Source organism: Hippoglossus stenolepis, chromosome 7 (assembly GCF_022539355.2).
Source record: "Hippoglossus stenolepis isolate QCI-W04-F060 chromosome 7, HSTE1.2, whole genome shotgun sequence".
Taxonomy (NCBI): domain Eukaryota; kingdom Metazoa; phylum Chordata; class Actinopteri; order Pleuronectiformes; family Pleuronectidae; genus Hippoglossus; species Hippoglossus stenolepis.
This window is the reverse complement of record NC_061489.1, coordinates 8,651,572-8,674,219: the sequence shown is the minus strand read 5'-3', so window position 1 is coordinate 8,674,219 and position 22,648 is coordinate 8,651,572. Positions and strand designations below refer to the sequence as shown.

At 42.7% G+C, this 22,648-nt stretch overlaps 1 protein-coding gene across 1 annotated transcript in view; it reads left to right on the top strand.

Annotated features, from left to right (window-relative positions):
* tenm1 (teneurin transmembrane protein 1) overlaps nt 1-22,648 on the top strand; it is a 180,259-nt gene that overhangs the window by 35,057 nt on the left and 122,554 nt on the right. The window contains exon 4 of the mRNA XM_035162292.2: nt 20,434-20,677. Coding sequence (XP_035018183.2) covers nt 20,434-20,677 — 244 coding nt within the window. The remainder of the gene's footprint in view (nt 1-20,433; nt 20,678-22,648) is intronic.

Sequence of the window (22,648 nt, the reverse complement as noted above, 5' to 3'; positions counted from 1 at the left end):
GACATCACACATATTTTACACATTGGTAAAAAATTAAATTGTTTCACTAGTTGGTGACAAGAGGAACAAATATAAAAAATATTATGTCTGTTATTTTTGCAGATTTGTGCCATGCCAGAAAAATGCAGGTGTTAAAAAGTATCATATTTCCATTTTTGAACTTTAAAGAAAGTCTATTTTTACAATGAAACTGTACTTCAGATATTATCTTAGTAATAAAACCACTGTTTATGTTTGGGAAGATGTTACAAAATTAAAAGCTACTTTGTTTAATTTTGCAACCCTGCTCCTGCCAAGAAGTGTCTAGTAGGATATTCATATTCTACGAGCACCATTAACATTAGTAATTCATAGGTAATTTCACTTTACCTCTCTGTGTTTATACAACATGAATAACTGTTACTTGGTGAAGTAAAAGGAATACACATGCAATAGGAAGTGCTTCCACTGTAGAGCTCTCTATAGGATTCACACAAGTGTGATTTAAAGCTGACACGATCAGCATCAATATGTTTCCATAAAGCAACAATAGAGCGCACTTTAGTTTCACTATTTCGTTTTTTAACAATTATATAAACCAGCAGAACTATGCATTTATTTGTGCATGACTCTGTTAAATCAGCTGAGTCAACCCCAGAACAGGCTAGTTTGAGTTTTGCTGTGCATGGTTCCAGCTTTTACTCAATGAAATCATAGAGACATAGACTTTATTTCCCTGACCCAGATAAAGCTGCTGCTTGGAAAAGACCCCGATTGTAATTAAACAGAACACCGTCCACATCAGCAGAGAAAACAAGATGATTTTCTTCATGTAAATAATTAATGTCCGACAGCACATTCTTGGAAAGTAATTCATGTTTGTAAGAGGTGGACGCATCAGCTAAGTAGTGTTTCCAAAAGTGGATGGATGGATGGTGATTATGTAAAAATGCTTTGCAGACTAGAGTTGGGGTTTATAATTAACATAATGAATAAAAATTAAGGCATTCACTTATTATTGTGAAATAGTGTTTGTTCATATTGCACACCAGGATTTAAGGATGAGTTTAAAATAACTGAAGACATGTGTGAGTAGAAATAGACGACAGCATATATACATACACATAGATATACAATACAGTTTAACTGTGTTTTTATATAGAAGAGTTACACGTCTTGAAAGCAGACTTCATATTTAATATATAGAAAGTTTGAGCAAGTCATAGACATAATACATATAGTGTTTAACTGCAGTTAATCTCTGTTCAGTGTTCAGAGATAATTTACCTTGTTAAAGTGAGATATTATGTTTTTTCTTTATTTCCATTATAAACACAAGTTAAGCTGCACTGTGTAAAGATTTTAACACCAGAGACTGAGTAGTCAGAATAACACTTCTTTTAATTACAAGACAGAGCACAAATCACACATTATAACACAATACTGGTCATTAATGCAATGAGAAAGTAAAAAGCCTTTGTTCATGTCCAATTACTTCATGTATTATCCAAAAATACTTTCATTTCATGAACTTCGTGAGCTCATGCCGAGTTTTTGAAATCCAGCATTGATCGGTAAAATGCACAAAATGATTCAGCGAACATGTAACACAACTAATCATTTTCCTTGGGGAAGGAAAAAAAAGCTTTTTTTTCCTACAGGTTTTGTATGTGTAACCGGATGGGAGGTGGGTGAAACACAGGCTGGGGGTTTTTTCAGGGTTGTGTGTGCCTTAATGAACTATATATATATATATATAGAAAAGCTACCATTCTGCTAGCATTACACTCCCCTCTGGAAATAGCGACTATTCAGGCTTGTTAGGCTTCTAAGAGCTGCCTAGAAGCCTGTCATTTCACATTAAAGTAGCCTAACATGGCTGCTTTCATGAATTTAGTCCTCAGTGGACAGCAAATGATATATTCATGTATAGATTTGAGACGGGAGGCAGACAAGGTTGTCTACTCATTCCACATTCTCTCCTATGCGTGGGTGCATGCATATGGGTGTGGGTTTCCATACATGTGTGCCCCTGTGAGTGTATGTTAGTCCCTCACTGGTACAATGCATTTCCATTATAAGGCATATGCCAGCCTGTGTTACGGTGAGATGAGCAGTTTTGCTGTTACTGTGACTGTCACGTCCGCGGAGGAGAAGCGGAAGGGGATATTTCCTGTTTAGATGCCACCAATTTCCTTTTCATGCATGGTGCTCACAGACGTAATGCGCACGCACGCACACACCCACACACAATTGATAGATTTATTATAGCGTGTCAGGAAAGAGCGGGCGTCACATTTCAGCAAAATGGAGCCATTTGGCATGCGAATGACTGCCCCCCCCCTCTCCAACTCTTCCCAACCCCACTTCCTTCCACCCCAACCCATCCAGCCGGCCCACTCAGGCAAATCCAGAATGCCACCAAATACATGTTTCTGTCACAAGCTTCGTGTCAGCTTTTTTACACGAGCAGGAGAAATGGGGAAAGAACAGGTCATTCTGACAGTGGGAGTCACTCTGTGTAGATCCTAAATGTTTTATTGCCTTAATGGGCCTCCAGAAATAGATGCAGTGCTAATGTCCTCTGACTCTCGGAAAAAAAAAAAGGGGAAAGAATGTGTCTGCGCTAAGTGTGTGTGTTTGTGTATTTGTGTGAGAGTGTGCGCATGTGCATTTGTGTCTGCTGCGGCTCGTGTGTGTGTGCGCGATTCAAATGGGCTTAAGTGAAGGATTCACGCATGCAAATGAAGCCATTTAAATCTGGGTCTTTTTTCCCCTCTATCTCAAAGGACACCCTATTCTCTATTTCGAGCACCACTTTGACATCAGCCCTATGGAGCCAAGGCCCGATGGGGCTTCGGTCATAAGTGGTGCACTATAGACTATACAGAATCATCCAGATTGGCCTTATATAATCTCTCATCCTTAGAGATATCCACAACAAATCTTCAACAAGCTCCTTGCCTGATGCAGACACTCGACGTTACCCATCGCCCAGCTTGAGCATTAAGCATTAGCTTTTGAAGAAGTGTTCAATATCGTGGGATTCCTGGCATGCGGTGCTTCCAGACAGCATTGGCCGCTTTAGAACAGTTGACCATCTCCCAGCGTGGTTCCTCCTCTGCAGACACACTCTGAGTTAGAATATTGATCCCTCTGCAAGCTGTATCCTTACCCCCTCAGACGATCCATACTAAATGTATTAGCCGCGGCGAGAGCTACAATGTCCTCTGCAGCTAATCATATTTAGCCACAGAGACAGGTATCTTGAAAGAAGCAGCCTGTTTTCAGGGCCAGAGTGAATTGTTTGGAGCAGAGGATGGGGCTGCAGGGCGCAGCATCACAAGGTGGGCTTCTGACGCCGCTTTCATGTTCATCTGGAAACATTAAGACTTAAAAGTGCATGTGTGGGCTTAGGCAGGTAGATGCTTGTACTCTATGTTCTTGCATATATGTGGGATTTACTTTGATTCAACCAGCACACACACACATGCACACACACGGATAATGTTATGTATCACAGCAGGCGTCCTACAGGAGAGCAGCACTGATTGTCGAGTGATGCAATCAAAGGCTTTGATGCTAATCAGAGCTCTCTGTCCTGCCAGTTCAGGACCATGGTGGAAATATACAATATAGAAAAGGCTTTTATAGCAGACGCCCGGTGCCTGGCTGATGTGCCTGCTCTCTACCTCATCCACATGCAGGGGATAGAAATCTGCCTTGAGCCAGGGGATAGGGCTGCATTCTGGCTTGCGCGAGCTCCTAATGCAGTGCCACATGTAATGAGCTTTGGATTTGGGCCCCCGTCATGCATAGAGTTTTCCACCTAATCTGCTAAATACTCTGTGAACCCTTCATTACATTTGTTTGGGTTGATTTCCACACTGCTACTTCTGTAGAGATGACAGTGTTACTTTGTTTGGCGGGAGCGCCTGCAAACTGCTCTGATAACACCTGTGCTGCTTGATGAAGCGGGTATATTCCTGGCACTCATCTTCTCTCCTAGTAGGGGGGCTACCGGTGATGTGTGTTTTTCTTACCGCTGATTCCTCTGAATGTGCTTGGAGCGCTTCTTTGTTCATCTCTGCCTATCTTAACTCTTGCCAGAACCTTTTTGGACATATGTGATTCTGCTTTTGAGTGTGTGTGTGTGTGTGTGTGTGTGTGTGTGTGTGTGTGTGTGTGTGTGTGTGTGTGTGTGTGTGTAGAGAAGGGAGAGAGAGGGGAGAGTTTTTGACAATCCGTCTTCATCGGGGTTTTTTTTTTTGTTTGACTCTCGTGCTTGAGCTCGTGAGTGCGAATGCGTGCACATCCACTCTGCTTCTTGGTTGGCAGGCTGTTGTTCGGCCTTCTGACAGACAGTTCCATTAAATCATGCTGCAGTGGTAACCTGCAGTGACAGGACGCCATTGCCTCCCTGGGATTCCTCCATCAGGGTCTCTCATGCGCTTAACGAGGAAGTAAACATGCTAAATTGTCTGTTGGAGATGAAGTGAAGAGGCTGTCATGTGTGATGTCCACACAGGTTAGTTTCCATACTTGCAGCAATATACATAACACAGTGAGAATTCACAGCTACGAGCCATTGTTGTTCCTTAAATAGCAAACATAGGATGCCTTAGCATTTGGTCTATGAAAACACACAACATGAATGTTAAATGCTGTTTGCTTCCAACTTGACTCAGACACGTGGGTTATGCATAATGATAGATTTTCAAACACACGTGGAAGGCTTATTTGCGGTGAGAGTGGTCGAACAGATTTCTTGATGGAGAAAATACAAACCACACAACAGTCTGGGAACGGAAGGACTCCTAAATGTGCCGCAATATTTTATGCATTGGACACTTATCATTGAGCTTCTGCCTGTTTCCCAGCCTCACTGACAGTTTTTCTGAAGGATTTTTTTCCCGCAGTTGTGTGCAGCCAATTTCCGTCGAGTACAGAGTGACAGGGCTATTGTCGCGCAGAGGACATGCAGTAATAAATGCAGCTCTTTTGATGAGTCCCCTTGTAAATGAGTGCTACTTTTGAAGATGCTGTTTGTTGTTTGCGAATCTTCCTGCAGACTGAGGCAGGGTCTGCCCAGGAGCTGCCTGATGAGAAAAGCATGTGGATTTTGAAGAGGTGTTGAGTGCAGCGGGATGATGGCTCTGCTTGTTCCTTTTAGGGTTATTTTAAGCTGCAGACCTGGAGGGTGTGTGTGGTATGTGTGTGAGACTATGTATGTGTGTGTGAGGCTTGTGTTTTAATTAGAGAGACAGGAGTGTGTCCTTGGGCCGCCGCAGAGGGTCAGGAGAACCTGGTAGTCTGGGAGAGCAGTGGCGGGGACAAGTCTGGCAGCGCTGCTAAACACCCATTACCCAGACGTGTAGATGCACTCAAGAGTGCACGCTCACGCTCACACCCGTACACACCCATGCACAGACAAACGCATGTATGCGTGCATCCTGGTCTTGGCGCCATTCCTGTTGGCCAGTGATACCATGGTAACTGAGCAGCCTGCATCTCCATGTGTTCAATAGCCTTCTCTCATCTCTGAAAGTAAAATTACCACTGGCACTGCTCTGGGGAGAAGGGTAGAGGCAAGGGAGCGGTGGGCAGATAGAGAAGGGCAGCAGTAGGTGGAGTGGAAGGAGCAGGAGGAGGTTGAGAGGGAGGTGAGGGGGATTGAAAGAAGAAAAGGTTGAGAGGGGAGAGGGAGGAAGAATCTGACATTTATATTCCTGGCCAACAGAAAATGCCACTTCAGACTGGCATCTCTCTTTCATTCTCTGTTGCTCTATACGGCCTCCCTCTGAACCGAGGCTCACCTTCCAGCACCGACTTCCATATAGATCTCGCTCCATTCCCGCCACCTTCCATCGGTCACTTCCCCAAGCTCATTTCCCTGCATCAACCCCTTCCTGTTTTCATATTTCCATCCTGTGACCTCTGGCTTTCATCCAGCCATTTCTTCATCTCCCCGTAGTCATTTCCATATCACAGACCCTCACCTATGCCACATCATGCTCATCCTTCGTCAGCTTTCCGCTTTGATTCTTCGCCTCGGAATCCTCCTTAACCTCCCCTCTCCTCCGTCCCATACCTGCATTAGCATCTTCTCCTTTCTCTCTTTCTGTCGCTGGCTAATCCCCTCCTCACCCCTTCCCCACACACCCCTGGTGTGCCGAGCCCGGCCCCAGCCGATGATAGGACTCATAAAGCCTCCCAGATGAGGCGATAGCTAATGGCTGTTGAATAATGCATGAAAGGCAGGATTTAGAGAGCCCAGTCTATTAGCCTGACCAAATACTCTGGGCTTTTATTAAAGACCAACACTTACAATTACAAACTACATTAAGGCTGGGGTCCTGTCTCAGCTCCCCCTCTCTCGCCATTCGTCGCTGTCTCCACGGTCACAGCTGAGGCAGAATATTATCTTTTGCTTTTTAAGATTTTATAGCCTTGGAGCAAATGACCCTTTTAGAGGAGGTCACTGACAGTCTTTTCTAGTTGTGGCTTCTCTTAGCGTCACCGTGTCAGAGGTTGGTGGCCCTTTTAGTCACAGTTGTAGATTGAAAAGGAGATGGGTGAGGCGGAGGGCAGTGGTGTCACATTTTCACTGTCGGTGGTCACTGTGAAAATGAAGGGTTGATGCATTTATCTCATCTTTTTATGTCTCTTCCCATTGTGGTATGTTGGTTATTGCAGCAGTTGTGTGTGTCCTGAGATCAATGACAGTGTGTGCTTGTGTGTTTGTGAGACTGAAATATATGTGTTGTGTACACACCTGCAGGACTTGCAGGGTTCTCCTCATCTTCTTGATGGATTTTAATTTCCTCTGAGTCCACTGTTGCTCCTGCAGATGAGGCCCCTCTTGCACATCATTCCACATGATTATACATGAGTTTTAATGGCTGCTAATAGCTCTAAATGTCTTGAAGTATGTGCCCTTTAAGTGGCTTCTGAATAGTCATAAAGTGTTGTTAGCTAATGCCTATCTAAACATCCTTCTACCCGAGCTATGTTCAAGTGCACACTTCGCTGTCTCTTAGTAATAGCGTATTGACCTAACGTCTAATTTTGAGATTGCTATGCAAGGTTTCATCTCGCATTTGCGTACCTCGCTGTGACACGTCTGCATATTCTTGACAGGTTTGCAGAGCTAGGTAGTCCATTGAGGTATTTCCAGAATGAGACCGTAGTCATGGGATCAGTGGTTAGTGAGCCACTGCCATCTTGTCTGCCCAAGGGTTTGGTTTAGTTTTGATTATGCTGACAGATCTTTAATCGTGTAATTTAGGGAGCCAGAGGATATGCAGGCCGTGGCAGATAGAGACTAGACACCATAAGGGCTGAGAGATTGATGTCTGTCAGTTCAACACAGAAGGTGTCAACCCCCTAAACCTTTGATCCATCCACACATTGTTCGTCTGGAGAGCTAAGTGATTATGTGTCTGATCCACCAATGATCAGATCAAAAGATGCTGCTTAATTTGTCATCAAAAACAGTGAACTCATGAGCTACTATTTTCTGTAAATGTGTGTGTGTGTGTGTGTGTGTGTGTGTGTGTGTGTGTGTGTGTGTGTGTGTGTGTGTGTGTGTGTGTGTGTGTGTGGATGTATGCATATGTGCGTGCAAGTGCGTGTGTGTGTTCCTCCCTTTCTCGCTGATGCTTATTCAGTCTGATCTCCCGGCTGACCCTGCGGCCAGCCAGTCTTCCTCAGTAGACTGCACTCTATATATAGCATTTCCTAAATGTCACATGCTATGCTTTTAAACCTACCTACCTTCTTGTGAATCAAATCTAGTCCTAACAGTTGTGTATCAATATCCACGATATGTACGTGAAAAATGACCCATTCATCCTGGAAAACTGTCACAGCCACAGATACAACATTCACAGTGGAATCATCCAGAATGAATGCTGACGGATAACTGTAGAACTACTTACAAACCATAATAGGTTTTCTGTTCCGTCTTTAGCTACGTTGTCCATCCAAACATTCCCTTTGAGCAATCATCTTAATGAATTAAATAATAAAAGAAATGTCCAAAGCTACATCGTCCAAAGCTGCCTGAAATATTAGGAAGGATAGTGTGGCAGTTGACCATGCCACGGGGCTCTCCCACACACAGCCAGAGACAAGGGTGTTGCTCTTCAGCATCTTTAATGCTAAAGACAAAAGATGCTGTCAGGTTATAAGTTGGACAAAAAAATTGTCCAACTTATAACCTTTTCAGGCTCGCCGTGTCTCTCTCCCCATGTGTGGCCCTCGGCATCTCTGCTGCTGCCTTTTAAACCTGAGGATCAATCAGCTAACAGCTCTCCCCTGCCCTGATTGATCCTGTGGTACAGGTGGAGGTTCTCTCCCAGCCACCTCCATGCTCACAGTTCGGAAGGTGAAGAGGTCGGAAGGCTGCATGTGGACTGACAGTAAAGTTACAGACAGTGGATGATTTTTACTTTACTGTAAAGTAAAGTAAAAAAGCTTAAAACACATTAAGCTGTGTATATGCTTGACAAATTGGTCATTGCATGTGCTAACTGGGACGTCAACATGCTGCCTCTCCCTTTCATACCTGTGCGTGAGGCACAGTGATTCGGTGCAGTCTTCTCATAAATGATAGGTGTGACCATTGAGAAAATTACAAACACACTGCAGGAAAAAGGCAAAGAAGAAGAAGAAACACAAACAGAAAAAAAAACGGAACAGTTTTGGCACTGGCTTGTTTTCAGCACCGATTTGTTGACCTTCTTTGCCTTGACAAACCAGTCGCTGAGGTTTTACCATAGTTTCCTGCAGAATACCTCATCTCTACCAACAGTCTCTGCAATCTCACAAGAGGAGCTGTCTGAGAATCTCCCTCATCAGGGGTCTTTGAGATGTCTGTAGCGATGGATCAGTTCACAGACCCTTGCCCTCCAGCTCAATCCATGTTGCCCTAGATGCACTGTGTGCGCAGAGTAAAAAAAACTTGGGAGGTGCGTGACCAGTCGTAACAATCCTGTGTGCCGAGGGAAATAACATCATTTCTGAAGCATGCTGCCGTGCAGAAGGACAGGAAGAGAGAGCAAAAAGTAGGCTCAAGTGTTTGCCGCCAATGCTATACCTCCTATGTACACTCCCTGACTAATGCCAGTAACTGAAGCCATGAGTTCTTACTGAAAACACCAATTTAGGCGCATCACACTGATCTGGATACTGGAAACCACATCCAGTTGATAGCATTTTCGTGAGAAATCCACTATTTACGATACTATTGTTTTTCTATGGCTGCTGACTTGTTACTTGGCATTCAAATGAGGACATATTGACCCTTTTCTCATTTAGTGGCTCAAAATTAATATATTCTGTGTATGTATCTCGATGAAGTAACAATATCAAATCCCATTGAATCAAAGCAGCTCGATTAAATCATATTGAATTATCTCTTCATCACATTATTAACTGTATATTTTTTCTATGGAATATGCTAGGAACGAGTCTGTAAGGGACGAGGTGCTCACCCTCACCTTGAAGATAGTTTAGAGGCTTTGTACCTCAGCTGGATGTCTGAGCACAGGAGAGTCACTAAATGTCTTGTTTTCCTCTTCACTTATCAAAGAAGCGACTTCAGATCAATACGTGAATGGAGGGCACTGGCACCTTGGATGAAGGGAAATGGTGTCCTCCAAATAAGTCTTTGCTGGATTGTATTTTTTCTCTGGTTGTGTTTGTGGGGAAAGGGGAAGCTGATGAGGAGGAAGGGGTGAGCACATATAGAGGGTATCAAGAAGGTCTCGCAGATATTCTGATTGCTTTACACTGATACAGACATTAACAAATGACTCGAAAACGGGAAGAATGTGTTCACCGCGGCCATGGCTTGAGACAGCAGAGGACCGCGGTGTCTTATCTTCGTTAACCGTATTCCTCTGTCTCTCTGGAGGCACACAGGGAGCAGAGGCCAACTGCAGTCTGATGTGGGGCATCTGTTCCCACATTTGTTAAGCTTCTCCTGGTGTGTGCTTATGTGTGTGTGTGTGTGTGTGTGTGTGTGTGTGCGTGTGTGTGTGGTTTTAAGAGGGAGTCAGACAGACGGTGAACGTTAGAAGAGTGCAAAAGTGCATGCGTGTGTGTGTGTGTGTGCGTTGTGATCGGTGTGATAGGTGCGGTCGGTGGAGTGGAACGACAAGGTGTTGTTGCAATAGAGGGCAAGTGCCGACTTGTCATTGGTCGTTGTTAATACTGACCCAGGGCGGTGGCTGCACTCACCTCATTGACCGCAAGATGGCCGCCAGTGGAATCTGCAGGTGGTGCTGAAGACAAATATCTCACCTCTTATTCACTCCCTCTCTCTTCTGCAGACTCTTTGTATCTCTATCGCCCTCCATCATCTATTATATGCCCCAGTCAGAATACCAAGCAGCCCCTCATCCTATCTGCTATTCCACCCGTATTCACAGTCCTCTTGTGCAACAGCGCATTTATATATGTATGCTCCTCTGAATGCTTTGCTTTCTATACTGAAATCTCAGTGGGGACATTACATGCATAATCTACTCTATAATAAGACTCCAGTTGGCACCGGATGCCTGGTTAAGACAGGAAAGGAGATGTGTTAATTAGACTCATTTGCAGCACCAGCTAGTAAAGTGCAGGACCCCTTCACAGATGACCTGCTTCTCCTTGAGAAGAGCCACAGAGTTAGCGATCAAAGTTTCACATCGTGAACCACCGGGGACCTGGGGGCGAGCTGAGGTAGCACCACTGGACTTCCTTTAAGCCAAGAGCAGCGCTGGTAGATGTAATGGGAATAGGAATTACTCACTGTAGCAGCGTTGTATGGAAATAGTGTCTCTGGTGTGCCATCGTCAAGACGGAAAGCTTATAGTGGCCTGATTTATGACTGCTGTTGAGAACTGAGTGCTTCATAAAGATTTTCCGCTGGCTGACATGGAGTAATCAGCGAAGTGATCTGACTTTGGTGGATTACAATTCCAATGAGTTGTAAAGTCAGTTACAATGCCTTGACTTTGTCCGTCGGACAATGCACGTGGAAGGAGCCTGCATGCGTCTGACTCTGGCCCTTTGTCAAGGTCATATGGATTAGAAATGATTGGGTTTCCAATATTCTACTGGGGAGTTCTGCATGATGAATCATCACTCTATTCCAAATCGACACCAATTAAGGAGGGTTTGTTTATTCCGCTGTGGGACATGCTGTGGACGTTCGCTCGGAACAAGCCTTTTCACCCCCTTTCTCTTTTCACGGACAACTCTGTGGCATTTGGGGGGATTAGTATAATGTGTTTGTGCGTATGTGTTGTGTGTATTTTTATCTGTGCTTGCCTCGTTGTGCACTGTTGCATTCATATTTGTTTCAGGCCTGCAGAGTCACATTTTTATTTGCACACTAGCATGTGTGTGTGTGTGTGTGTGTGTGTGTGTGTGTGTGTGTGTGTGTGTGTGTGTGTGTGTGTGTGTGTGTGTGTGTGTGTGTGTGTGTGTGTGTGTGTGTGTGTGTGTGTGTGTGTGTGAGATAGAGAGAGAGAGAGAGAGAGAGAGAGAGAGGGTGTGTATGTTACCAGTTGCATGTCCACGGTCAAGTCACTCAGTGTGTTTTGTGTAGCCCTGCTCTGTTTGTGCCAGGAGCCTCATGTCGGAAAAGCATGCTATATGAAAAGTGAGGATGTGGAGCACAGTGCCGGAGCCAGTGAATTCATTTGCATTCATTCCACTGCCTGTCTCTCCTCAGAGCCCATTCTAATTACCAGCAGCTCAGGTCTGCTACAACACTGCGCATACTCTCTCTGTCTCTCAGTGAAAAAAATGGGCTGCTGGTGGTGCATTCCTGTAGCTTTGATACCACTCTGTCTTTAGCCAGCCAGGAATCTCTTCATGTGGGCCCGTTCGCTGTCAAGCCCGGGCACTTTCTCCTGCTTTACTGCTGGAGTCTAAGGGAATATGGTGCATTTCCATAGTGTGTGCAAATGAAAGTCTGCTGCAGTCTGCGTGTGCTAGTTGTTATTGTTCTGGGCTTGAGGGACATGCAGCGTGTGTTCAGGTATATGTGGCAGAGCAAGGGGGAAAAATGGTCGAAAATTGTGTCGCTTGTAAAAGATGAATGTGCGCACTAATCTCTGCAATGGCCATTCTGGAGTTTCACCTCCTGAGCCTCACACACCTTGTCACGCTCTCCTCCTGTTGATGCAAATTCCAGCCAAGGCTAATAACTCACATGACGTCATGCATATGATGCTCAGTCAGACGCTCATGCGCACACTTATGCAGTCGTGCATGCGCTCACAGAAAGGTATGACATGCACCATCGCACACACACACAAACACCTGCACAGCTCCATGGCAGGTGGCAATGACTGGGTACCCTGCAGTGGTGACAAGGTCAGGAAGGATCAGGACACTGCTGTGCTCTCAGTGGAGATGTTCCGAGCTCAGCTAGCTGCTGTTCAACTATTAGCTTCAACCAGGCAAACCTCCACTGCCCTCCACCGCAAAACAGCCCAAATTCACTAAGTTTGAAAAAGTTCAGACAGGTATGTCATGACTGCCAAAACATCGGCTGATTAATCATACGTTTTCAGCAGATCATTTAAGCAGCACAGGAAAGAAGGAGGGTGCTCGTCTGAAAATGTAATTCGAGCGCTGGGCCCCTGCAGTGAAGTGTTTGAGTGATGGTAAGCCTCTTGCTGTAGAGCTGAGGAGCCAGACTCAGGAGGTTTCGCAGCCTCTCCAGGGAAATGCTACTTTCAGAATCACCTGCAGCCTAAACATGATTGTCGAGCTGCTCCGGAGTTGTTTTTGAAGATGGGGGTACAAACAAGCAATTACACAAATTTGCACATAGATTTACACCTTAGACGCAGACGCTTGCACGCACGCACCGACGCGCACGCATGGCGCCACGCACACCGAGTTAGTCCTCCGGTATGAAAAAGGCGGAGGATGCATTGCTGCTAATTATCAGGGTCTGTAAGAAAATTGACTATATAAGAGGGAGAGGCTGTTAAGTAGCTCTGTTTTCTTCATTTGTATTTTCTTGCTCCAGTTGGACAACATGATTGTGTCACTTTGTTTAATGGCGATCTCACAGTTTAACCCCCACGTCTGCAGAGATGAATCAATGGCTGTTTTTATTCTAATTGCTGCCTGGGAGCGCACTGTCATCAACGTAATTACCAGTGTTTCGGCTGCCATCGCCACAGTTTTTTATCATCACTGTTAGCACTGTTATTATCCAATGTTATCGTCATTATCTCTGTTATTTTCATCACTGGCATTATCAGTAACGTCATCTTCATCAGCTTCATCATCGTCGCGGAGATCATTAGCAGTATTAGGCTGCTTTATCGTACAGTACCCGTTGTTGTTATCGATATTACCATCCTTCACGGCCCTCTCATCAGCAAACCGACCGATGAGTGGGAGTCATATTGGAGCTCATACAATCTGATGATATAATGCGTTATCTCTGGTCAGGAACTCCGCTAAGACAGAGACAAATGATTACAGAGAGTCAGATGGTCAGCTAGGGCGGGATCCCATCTCATTACCGAGAGGAAGACGAACAAAAACCAGCGAGTTCTAATTTCACTTGGCTGACCTTTTTATGGGGCTAATTATTTATTTCATCATCGCACAGCAACGGAATAAACTTTGTGGCAGTTTAATGCAAGTCAATTAAGGAGCGAGATAGATGAAAAGCTATCCTGGGGGAAATTATTATGCTTTTATTTTTAGAGTGGGGTGGATGATGTGTTTTTTTTGCTGGGCTTTGGTCCAACAATAGTGTTAAACGTTCTCTAAAAGAATCACATTCCTCTGTCCGACATGGCAGGTTTGGTGTTGTTAAGGTCCGGCTCTATATGGATTTCATCCGGCTTCAGTGTAATAAGTGAAATTAACTCTGCAGTCGGGCTCCAGGCACGGTATTGAAGAGGAAGGGGGAAAAAGACAATAGGGTGCGTGAACAAACAGAGCGTGAAGAAGAGGAGGAAACCAGGTTCAAAATTAGGTTTTAATATTATTGTGGCTCATGTTTTGATGGTCTACTACACAAAAAGAAGTGGTCTCTTCTTGTTAAAGAAGCTTTACATTCTGTCTGTCCTGTTCGAGACAGAACCCAAAGTTTTGGGTGTGGGGAAGGGGCCTGAATATTCAATGTTATAGAAAAAGAAAAAGGAGCATTGTTAATAATTACATTTTAACAAACATTCCACCTCTCTTAATATACCTCAATGATATATTTATGGTAAATATGACAAAATGGCAGCTTTGTAAAAGGAGCAGAAAGTACGCGTATTTATGTGTTGGAGTAAAGTGAAAAGTCCTCAAAATTAAATCAGTAAAGCACAGGTTTGTGGTAAAAAATAATTAGTTAGGTCTACACACACACACACACACACACACACACACACACACACACACACACACACACACACACACACACACACACACACCTACAGCAATAACATAATTTAAGTCATACATTTTGACCTGCTTCCTTTTACCTATGTATTTTTACTTTTTATGTATCGTTGATATTAATGTGGTTAAATCTAGTTCCCGCTCTTGTCCTGTAATGTGTCTCTGTGTTGGTCACCAAACTGTGTTGTTCCAGAGGTATAATATTTATTTCTTAATGAAAAAAAAAAACAAATCATCTAGCCACAAAAAACAATTATTTAGTACAGTAATGAAGAAAATGCAAAATGGTGATTTTGATGAGAGGAAGGTAAAATGCTCAAAGACAGAAGCTGGACAGTTACCGACAGCACAGAAAATAAGATTTACAGCTTACCTTTTCCTTCATATTTTTTTTGTGTGTGACTAGGCTGAAATAAAGTATAAATATAAGCAGATTATCCTTCCGCAAAAGTTCATTACTCTCCCATTTTCCTGACCCTAACCCCTTAATAATTTTAACAATGTCCCTTCTTGTCAGTAATTAAACCTTCAAACTGCTGTGTTTTTTCTCTGAGGATGTCTCACTGCAGTGTCTCTGGCCTGTTACAAAAAAAAACCCGTGTACAGGTAGCGGCGAACATCTGGCAGGCACATCCAGACTGATAGTAGAACATTTTAATGAGCGCGACGAGCGTTCATGAATGAGCTTATTTTGCACACGTGACTCATTTTTCATTCAAACACTTTTATACCCGCTTGTTAATACCCCTTCCAGAAAGAATTGAACCATCGCGACAGCTCACTCATTACACACACACAACACGACCATCACCGTGTGTGTGTTAGGCCTAAGTAATTTTTTTCCCTCACTCTCCTCACATTGCATGAATATGACTTGGCTTTAAATGCTCAGATTCTCATAAATACTTAATCTGTGTGCTATTTTAGGTTCGTCTCACCGAAAGTGAAGCGTTTTTTAAATGCCTGGCCTGAATACCTGTTACCTGTTACATTTCCCAGTAAATCCCCCCAGATCTCCCCGTCCGCTCGCTACAAAACGCTTTCCCTCATATCTTGCTTATGTAACCAAAAGCTGATGATTCCAGGAAAGTATCTCATAAGCGACTCCCCCCCTCCCTCCCCAATTTTGTTTTCTTTTTCTGGAGGGTTAAATCCCAGAGAAACCTTGGGGCAGGGGATGTTCCACACTGTCACGACTGTCATCGAAAGCCGCGATGGCCCCTCCTCAGGCCTCTATTTCCCCCCCACAGAGTTCGTTTGATGTTTTTCCACTCCTGGCTCTCTCACCAAATATTGCACTGCCCATTTACATTACATCTCCTATTCAACACAACACAGGTTATCGCATGTGTCACATGACTTTGTGGGAAAGAATGAATTAGTATGTGTTTCTCTGCCGTTTCTGCCCCTTGTGTGAAAGAGAGCAGTTTGGGGAGCTCCAGGAGTGCAGACCCAAAGCCCGGCTCAGCTCGGCCTGCTTAAGCACCATCTGGCAGCCCGGGCCCCTGTGTCACCCTATTCACCAAGATTACATCCACCCTCTGGCCATCAATCCCTGTCCCTTCTCCTGCCTTCCTGTCCACTTTACACTCTCTCCCCTCTGTTCCCTCGCCAGAAAACATAAACACAGCACTCGGTGCTCTGTATCCCCAGAGCTGTTCTAACGTGCTCAGGTTTAAAAAAAAAAAAAAAGTCGAAATTAATAATGATGTTAGTGGTTGACAGTTGAAATTCAACAGATACAAATTTGGGGATTTGTTATTTCTACTTCAACACGTAGGGAGCTATTACGTTGAAAAGAATGTCTAATTCGACAGATTTCACTTCTTATCATCCTAGATGTCTGTAGGTCTGACTCAAGTCTTAATGTATAAATAAAGATATTGTCAAGTGAAATTTACAGTTGGAAAATACTAATTTAAAAAATGAATTAAATCATGTTTGTTTCATTTAAAGGGGAACTCGCTCGTTTTTCATATGAAGTTCAGTTGACGTATCATTACTCAGCCTTTAATAACAGTATGATGTCGGCTGTGGTGCTCTTGTGGAACTTTCTTGTTTAAAAAGCAAAATGTCAGCAGGGTTATTGTCTCCATGACAATAACATGGCCTTTGAAAGATATGCACATTTACCAGGCGGGGGAAGTGTAATGAAATATACGACTGTGTCACAGGGGAATAAAAGTGCAGCTCTCCGTGCCTTGCTTCGTCCAACTTCAGGGACGCACAGTACTAAATAAGAATTGCCCTTTTCATTTTCAAATGGGAATAGCAGAACCTTTAAGTAGTCATAGTTGGGTCAGCAGATCTTTTGTTTTTATTCACTTGAGTAAGGTTTTGTGTAAAGCAGCGAATTGACAGACAATATTTTCAGTGCTATTAACCTGAACCTTTACATGCAGGCAGGTGTTTTTATGATTTATGATGAAAAGTCATTCTCATATTCAAATGTTAATATACACACAGTCGCATATAATGCTCCACATATACAAATGAACATGTGATATTGTCTAGCCAATAGTAAGAAATGTACTGGTGAATTCTAAAGTTAACTACAATGAGCTTTTAACCTGAGCGTTCATATTTTTGGTTTTCAGAGGACAAATATTTTTCTTTTGGCTCTACTGCATTTATTTTACAGTTGATAGCCATAGATCATAGTTAGGCTACATTGGAGATTAACATTGCATGTGCGTAATATTTACTTATCTTTACTATTATTTTTATCGGTTGAAATACTGGGCAGTACACTATAAAGAAATGAAGAACCAGCTATAGCTTTAAAATATTGCTCACTTGTTAATTTATCAGTAATAATAATCCTACCAATTATGATCCAATATTTACAATAATACAAAATTCTTCCCTTGTAAAAATATGTTTTAATGGTGATGTACTTATTACTGTTTTGGTTGTACTGTAATATATATATTTTTTTATACTTCTCATTTTTCTCACTTGTGTGAAGGAATGAATTGTTCTGGAACAACAACATGTTCACAGTTGTTCTACAGCTGCTCTACAGTTTCTGGACGCCCTCCATTGCTCTAAAGTCATTTTAGTGTTAACATATTCTGAATCAAATCTGAAGTCAACAAAGTCAAATCTAAAGTTGACTTATTGCCTCAAGTGCAACCTCAGTACAAAAGTGTCCAGCTCTTCTAGAGAAATATATATTTTAAAAACACATTATATATATAACAAATGCTACAGACCTCTTCCTCGAGTATTTAGAGAAAAACCTTTGAAAGTGCAGGATTTTTTGGCTGGACTCAGAGCACTACCAGCTACTGATGAATCAGATAGACTGCGAAAAAGAAAAAACTAAAAACAAAACACTCTAAAGCGCCTGGTGCATTAAAATAACACACAGTGCAGTAGTGCTCCAAAAATGTTCTGTCGGTTTTCCCTAAGCGAGTAATTTTAAAACTTAGAGGTGGTTCAGACGAAAATAACTTCCATTTCTCCACAACCATTAGTTTAGACTAAATAGCCGTGCCAGGTAATGACACAAATACATTCCTGTCATCTCTCCCGCTCATATGCGGGTTCAGTCTCTCTTAGATTCGCTGGCAATTTCCTTGTGATTTAAAGTTATGTACGATATATGGTACAATACAATATTATATAGTACTATATATAAGTTTAGTGTTGTTGCTGAATGAGGTAGAAAATGAGTTTCATTTTGTTTTCTGTATTCCTGTTTATTGTGAACTGTGTAATGCTCTGTTTTGTCAGATAAGAAAAGATATTGATTTTGTAAATATGAATGATGTGCAAAGATTGAGTCGGCTGTGTATGCGTGCAATTTATAAATTAGCTAGAGAGAGTGTGGGAGAAGAGAAGAACAGCTCTTTTTCAAGTCTATTTAGTTCTGTCAGTCGGCTGTCTTTCTTTTCCGTGTGTCTTCTCTTTTTCTTTTTTCCAGAAGAGGAGAAGATGCATGTTTTTGTAAATTATTGGTGTTTTATAATCCCATATAATCCCATATTTAGCCCATTATAAAAAATGGGCTAAATGTGCATGTATGTGTGTTTCAGGTCCATATCAAAAGTTTCAGTTGTAGACTGACTAGAGTGCGGTTAAGTACTGGTTAAGCACATTCACAAACTTTGAGTTGACGCACTCTTTCAGCTGCTGTTATTCAACAAAAACATGCTAAAAATATCCGATTTCATGTGCAAGTGTGAAATGCGCGTCGTCGCAGATGGCCCAGAGCTATAAACAACAATGGAGGGAGGACAATGTTTGGTTAGAACCCCCCTGCATGTTTCAGCGAAAACCATGAAATAAATACTTGATGTGAGTAATGGCACGTCATGGGTAATGAAGAGATAATTTCGTCGTGTCAGTCTGCCCCGAGAACGGAAACAAACATTTACTGTGTGCTCTGGAAATGTGACAAAGACGATCCAGCCGTTATGGAAGATCAATAAAAGTTGTCAGCCTTTCAACAGCATTTGTCATTTTGGATCTCTAATGTCACATATGTGGATATATACGCACACGCATAGACGCAAGCAGGGGAAACATTGTCATAACTGTAACCATCTTCAAACCGTGTTCAAAATGCCATTCAAGCTGGAAATAGGGAAGTTTATAGACCATTTACAGAGCTGCTCCACCAGACTATTCCAGAAACACCACGACGATATACTTATACTTACTATCTTATGAATGTGAAATCCCAACAAGTCAGAGTCATAAAACCTGATGTGCTCTGTGGCCTGTCGATGAACATTGTACTTATTGGTGGATGTGACAGAGCATATTGGTTGACATGTTTGTGCGAAAAGGCAGAAGCAATTTGGTGTGAAGAGATCAGAATAGCGATATAATGTCAGGGCATGTGCAGAGATTCAGTAAAATGGAAATGTTGATGTTCCATAACTGTTTCCTGGCAATATTTGAAAAAGAAAAATGATAAATGATGCCTACATTTTCAACATAATGGTAGCTGAAGTGCAGAATCCAGTAACATGCAGGGGTTTTTTTTATGCAGGCAATAGAAGCTGGAAACTGAAATGAGATTATTTAATACCCAACGTTTCCCCGTTTTCATACGGCGAGAATTGTACGATGTGTTCTCTGGTGTGCGTCTCAGCTTTACTTTAACTCTTTGAGCAGAGAAGATTGCGGTGATCTCCCAGGTGGGCTACAGTTTCAGATACTAAATTATTGGTGACATTTTGGCAGCGAATAGAGTTGAGGACCAATATTTTTCTGTCAACCAGATTCTTAGAGTCCCTACTCCCTTACAAGGCTAATGTTACATTGATTGTCAATACAGCTGGACAGAGCTGCTCTTCGGGGACGTGGGATTTGCTGTGCTCGTACTACCGTGCTGCAGCCATATGGCCTGGGCACAGACAACTAATGTCCTGAGATGCCTCATGTAGAGTTCGGTGCGACCGTACACACAGATGCAGATACACTGACATTAAACAAAGCACATTTGTACATTCGGCAAAACTGTAATTAGTCTACGTTCGGTTTAAGGACAGACTGCAAAGTGAGAGTGAGTAGCAGGAGGGTGGAGGCGAGAAGTGGGAGAGTGATGGTGAAAGAGAATGATAAATGATGGATTGAGAGAGGCCCAGCTAGACCCTGAGGTTACCAGTGTGCGGGAATTACAGCTGGCTAGCTCATTCCGCCAAAGCTGCAGATCTCATAATAAACATCACATGGGTAGTTGGGGCTGAAGGGTGCAGATTAAGCCAGGAGATGTTAGCTCTTAAAAGACTCCTGGATGTTGCAGCCAGCCAAGAAGCTATTTATGGGGCGGCTGGAAGTGTATCAAAGCAGGTAGGAAGGGAAGGCTCTGGACGGGGACAGTTTTTAAGGTGATTTATGCCCCCCAATCAGCGCAATAACAATAAACTGTCAACGAACACGCCACTTTTATTTGTAATTTATGGTACGGCACTCCTAATAAACCTATGTTTATTTCTCCCCTGTTCCTCCCTCCCTCAATCCCTCCCTCCCTCCTCCTCCTCCGCCTGCTCCCCTGCTTTTCTCCTCCGTCTCTCCACGCAGAGCTGCCCAGCAGTCCAGGTGGGCAGTTCACGTTCCGCCCGCTGCCACCGCCTCCCCCGCCGCCGCACGCCTGCACGTGTGCCCGCCCGGCGCCCTACACTCAAGTCAGCCTGCAGAGGAAGACCATGCCGACGCGGTGCCAGGCCAGCCAGGGTGGCCAGGGGGCAGACAACGGCTCTAGCACAGACCAGGCGCAGCTTCACAACAGCTGGGTGCTCAACAGCAACATTCCCCTAGAGACCAGGTGAGAGAACGCTACAAGCTCCTCTTATTAATGTACCCTTAAAAGGTTATTTTCAGCATGGTGTTTTTTTTTTTCTGAACAAGTGAACAGAAAAAGGTGAGCCGATTTAATACATTTGGATTCAATACAGGGTTTCATTCCAACATGCTTTTAGTCCAGAAAGACGGATATGTTGTTTTGTACTGAAACTCTTAAAATAAAGATTCCTTCCAGGCAAACCACCATACTTCAACATAATGTCACTTGATTAAAGACCGTTCTTTAATCTCACAAATGAGGATCATTAGATTAAAGAAGTCTTTTTTTCTCTTCGGGACTCTGGAGTCGGCAGACTTTCACAATTTATTAGAAAAATCTGAGTAGAATGATTAGGAATGAACGTTGGACTCAAGAGTTGGTGAGGATGGAAATGTTTTGCACGAGTAGTGAGCAGTAAGTGGAACACCACACAGGCCTCTGGGGTATTATTACAGGACTCTGCTCACCATCAAAGTCATAAAGAATATTTCAGGTTTTTCTGGCTTCTTTTCATTTTCGTACCCCCTACTGCAGACAGATTTACCAGTAGACGTGTATCTGAGTTTATACGATTCAAAATAAAAGAAAAATTCAGTATCCAGTAGAAATTGTCTTTTCAGGAACACATTGTGATTCCATCCTCAATTGTTGTACCCAAGAAAATGTTTCCAAATGCCCCGGAGACGAATTCGCTGGAATTTTATCCCATGCAAAAGCATTAAGCATATGCTTGCTGTATAAGTAATAATTGATCAGGGAATAATTTAGGAGATCCTCATTTGTGGAACTGCTTCCGAGAAGAAGCAGCAAGGTGCAAAAGAATATGTTTGCATGTCTAATGAGAGCTCAGTGCTGCAGCTGAATCCTGGTATTATGAGTGGGGACGAGATTGGCAGGCTGCCATGCCAGAAGAAGGGTTTTTAATAAGTTATGCATTAAGGCCATAATTAGATCTTACCTCATTTAAAGGATAGGAAGAATAAAATTAGATTCAGTGACAATTTAAATTAATCACTGGCCAGACATGAGTATCAGTGTAAAAGACTTGTCAGGAGTGCATTGTAATTACATTACTTAAATATGTGTGTGTGTGTGTGTGTGTGCTTTAAATGAAAATCCACCATAAACAAAATTTATGCTTTTCTTTTTTCAAATTGTTCCAACGATATTTGCTGAACATAAAGAACTCTCTCCCAAAGAAAGATATGATTATAAAAGCAATTTCCACAGTGGCTCGGTATATTGGATGGTGGCTTTTTGTCATAATGCATTTTTACATTTGGGACTTTATAGTCAAATAAGTTTAATTTGATAGTGCGCTATTAGTTCTGAACCATAAAATGTAATCATATTCATAGTCAACAGAGTAGTATCCCTCCATAACATCAATCAGATATTATTGGCTCTTTTCTATCTGTATTTTTGGGGTCTTCAGTGCTTAACTGTTTTGGATGGATTTAATATTCAAGCACCCTCCTCCCCTTCTTCTTTCATATTCTCAGATATCCTAATAATATAATGATTTTATAATTTTCACCCTGACGCTGCTATCGGCTCAATCTCAGGCGTGAGATTAAAAATTTATCAAGTGTTTACAAACTTAACATTGAGGAGCATGCCAATGGAATTATAAGTGATGCTATGACCTCAATAAAAAATGGCAAAAAAAATAAATAATATCTCTCGGTGTCAAGTATACTTCCATTTTCCTTGATGCGAATTTGATGAATCTGTATTGAAATGTATTGACATTGCGTCAGCCGAGATTAAGATTGTTTGAAGTGTGCATGGATTTCCTATTCGGCTGCATATCCGTTATGTTTCTGGAGAAGGCAGCTTGTGTAAGTGGAAGGATGCAGATATGGATATTCAATATATCTGACTGGATCTCGCACTGTGTGTGTTAAGAGGCATAACAAATGTTGGGACTGTAATAAATTGACTGATGCCCTG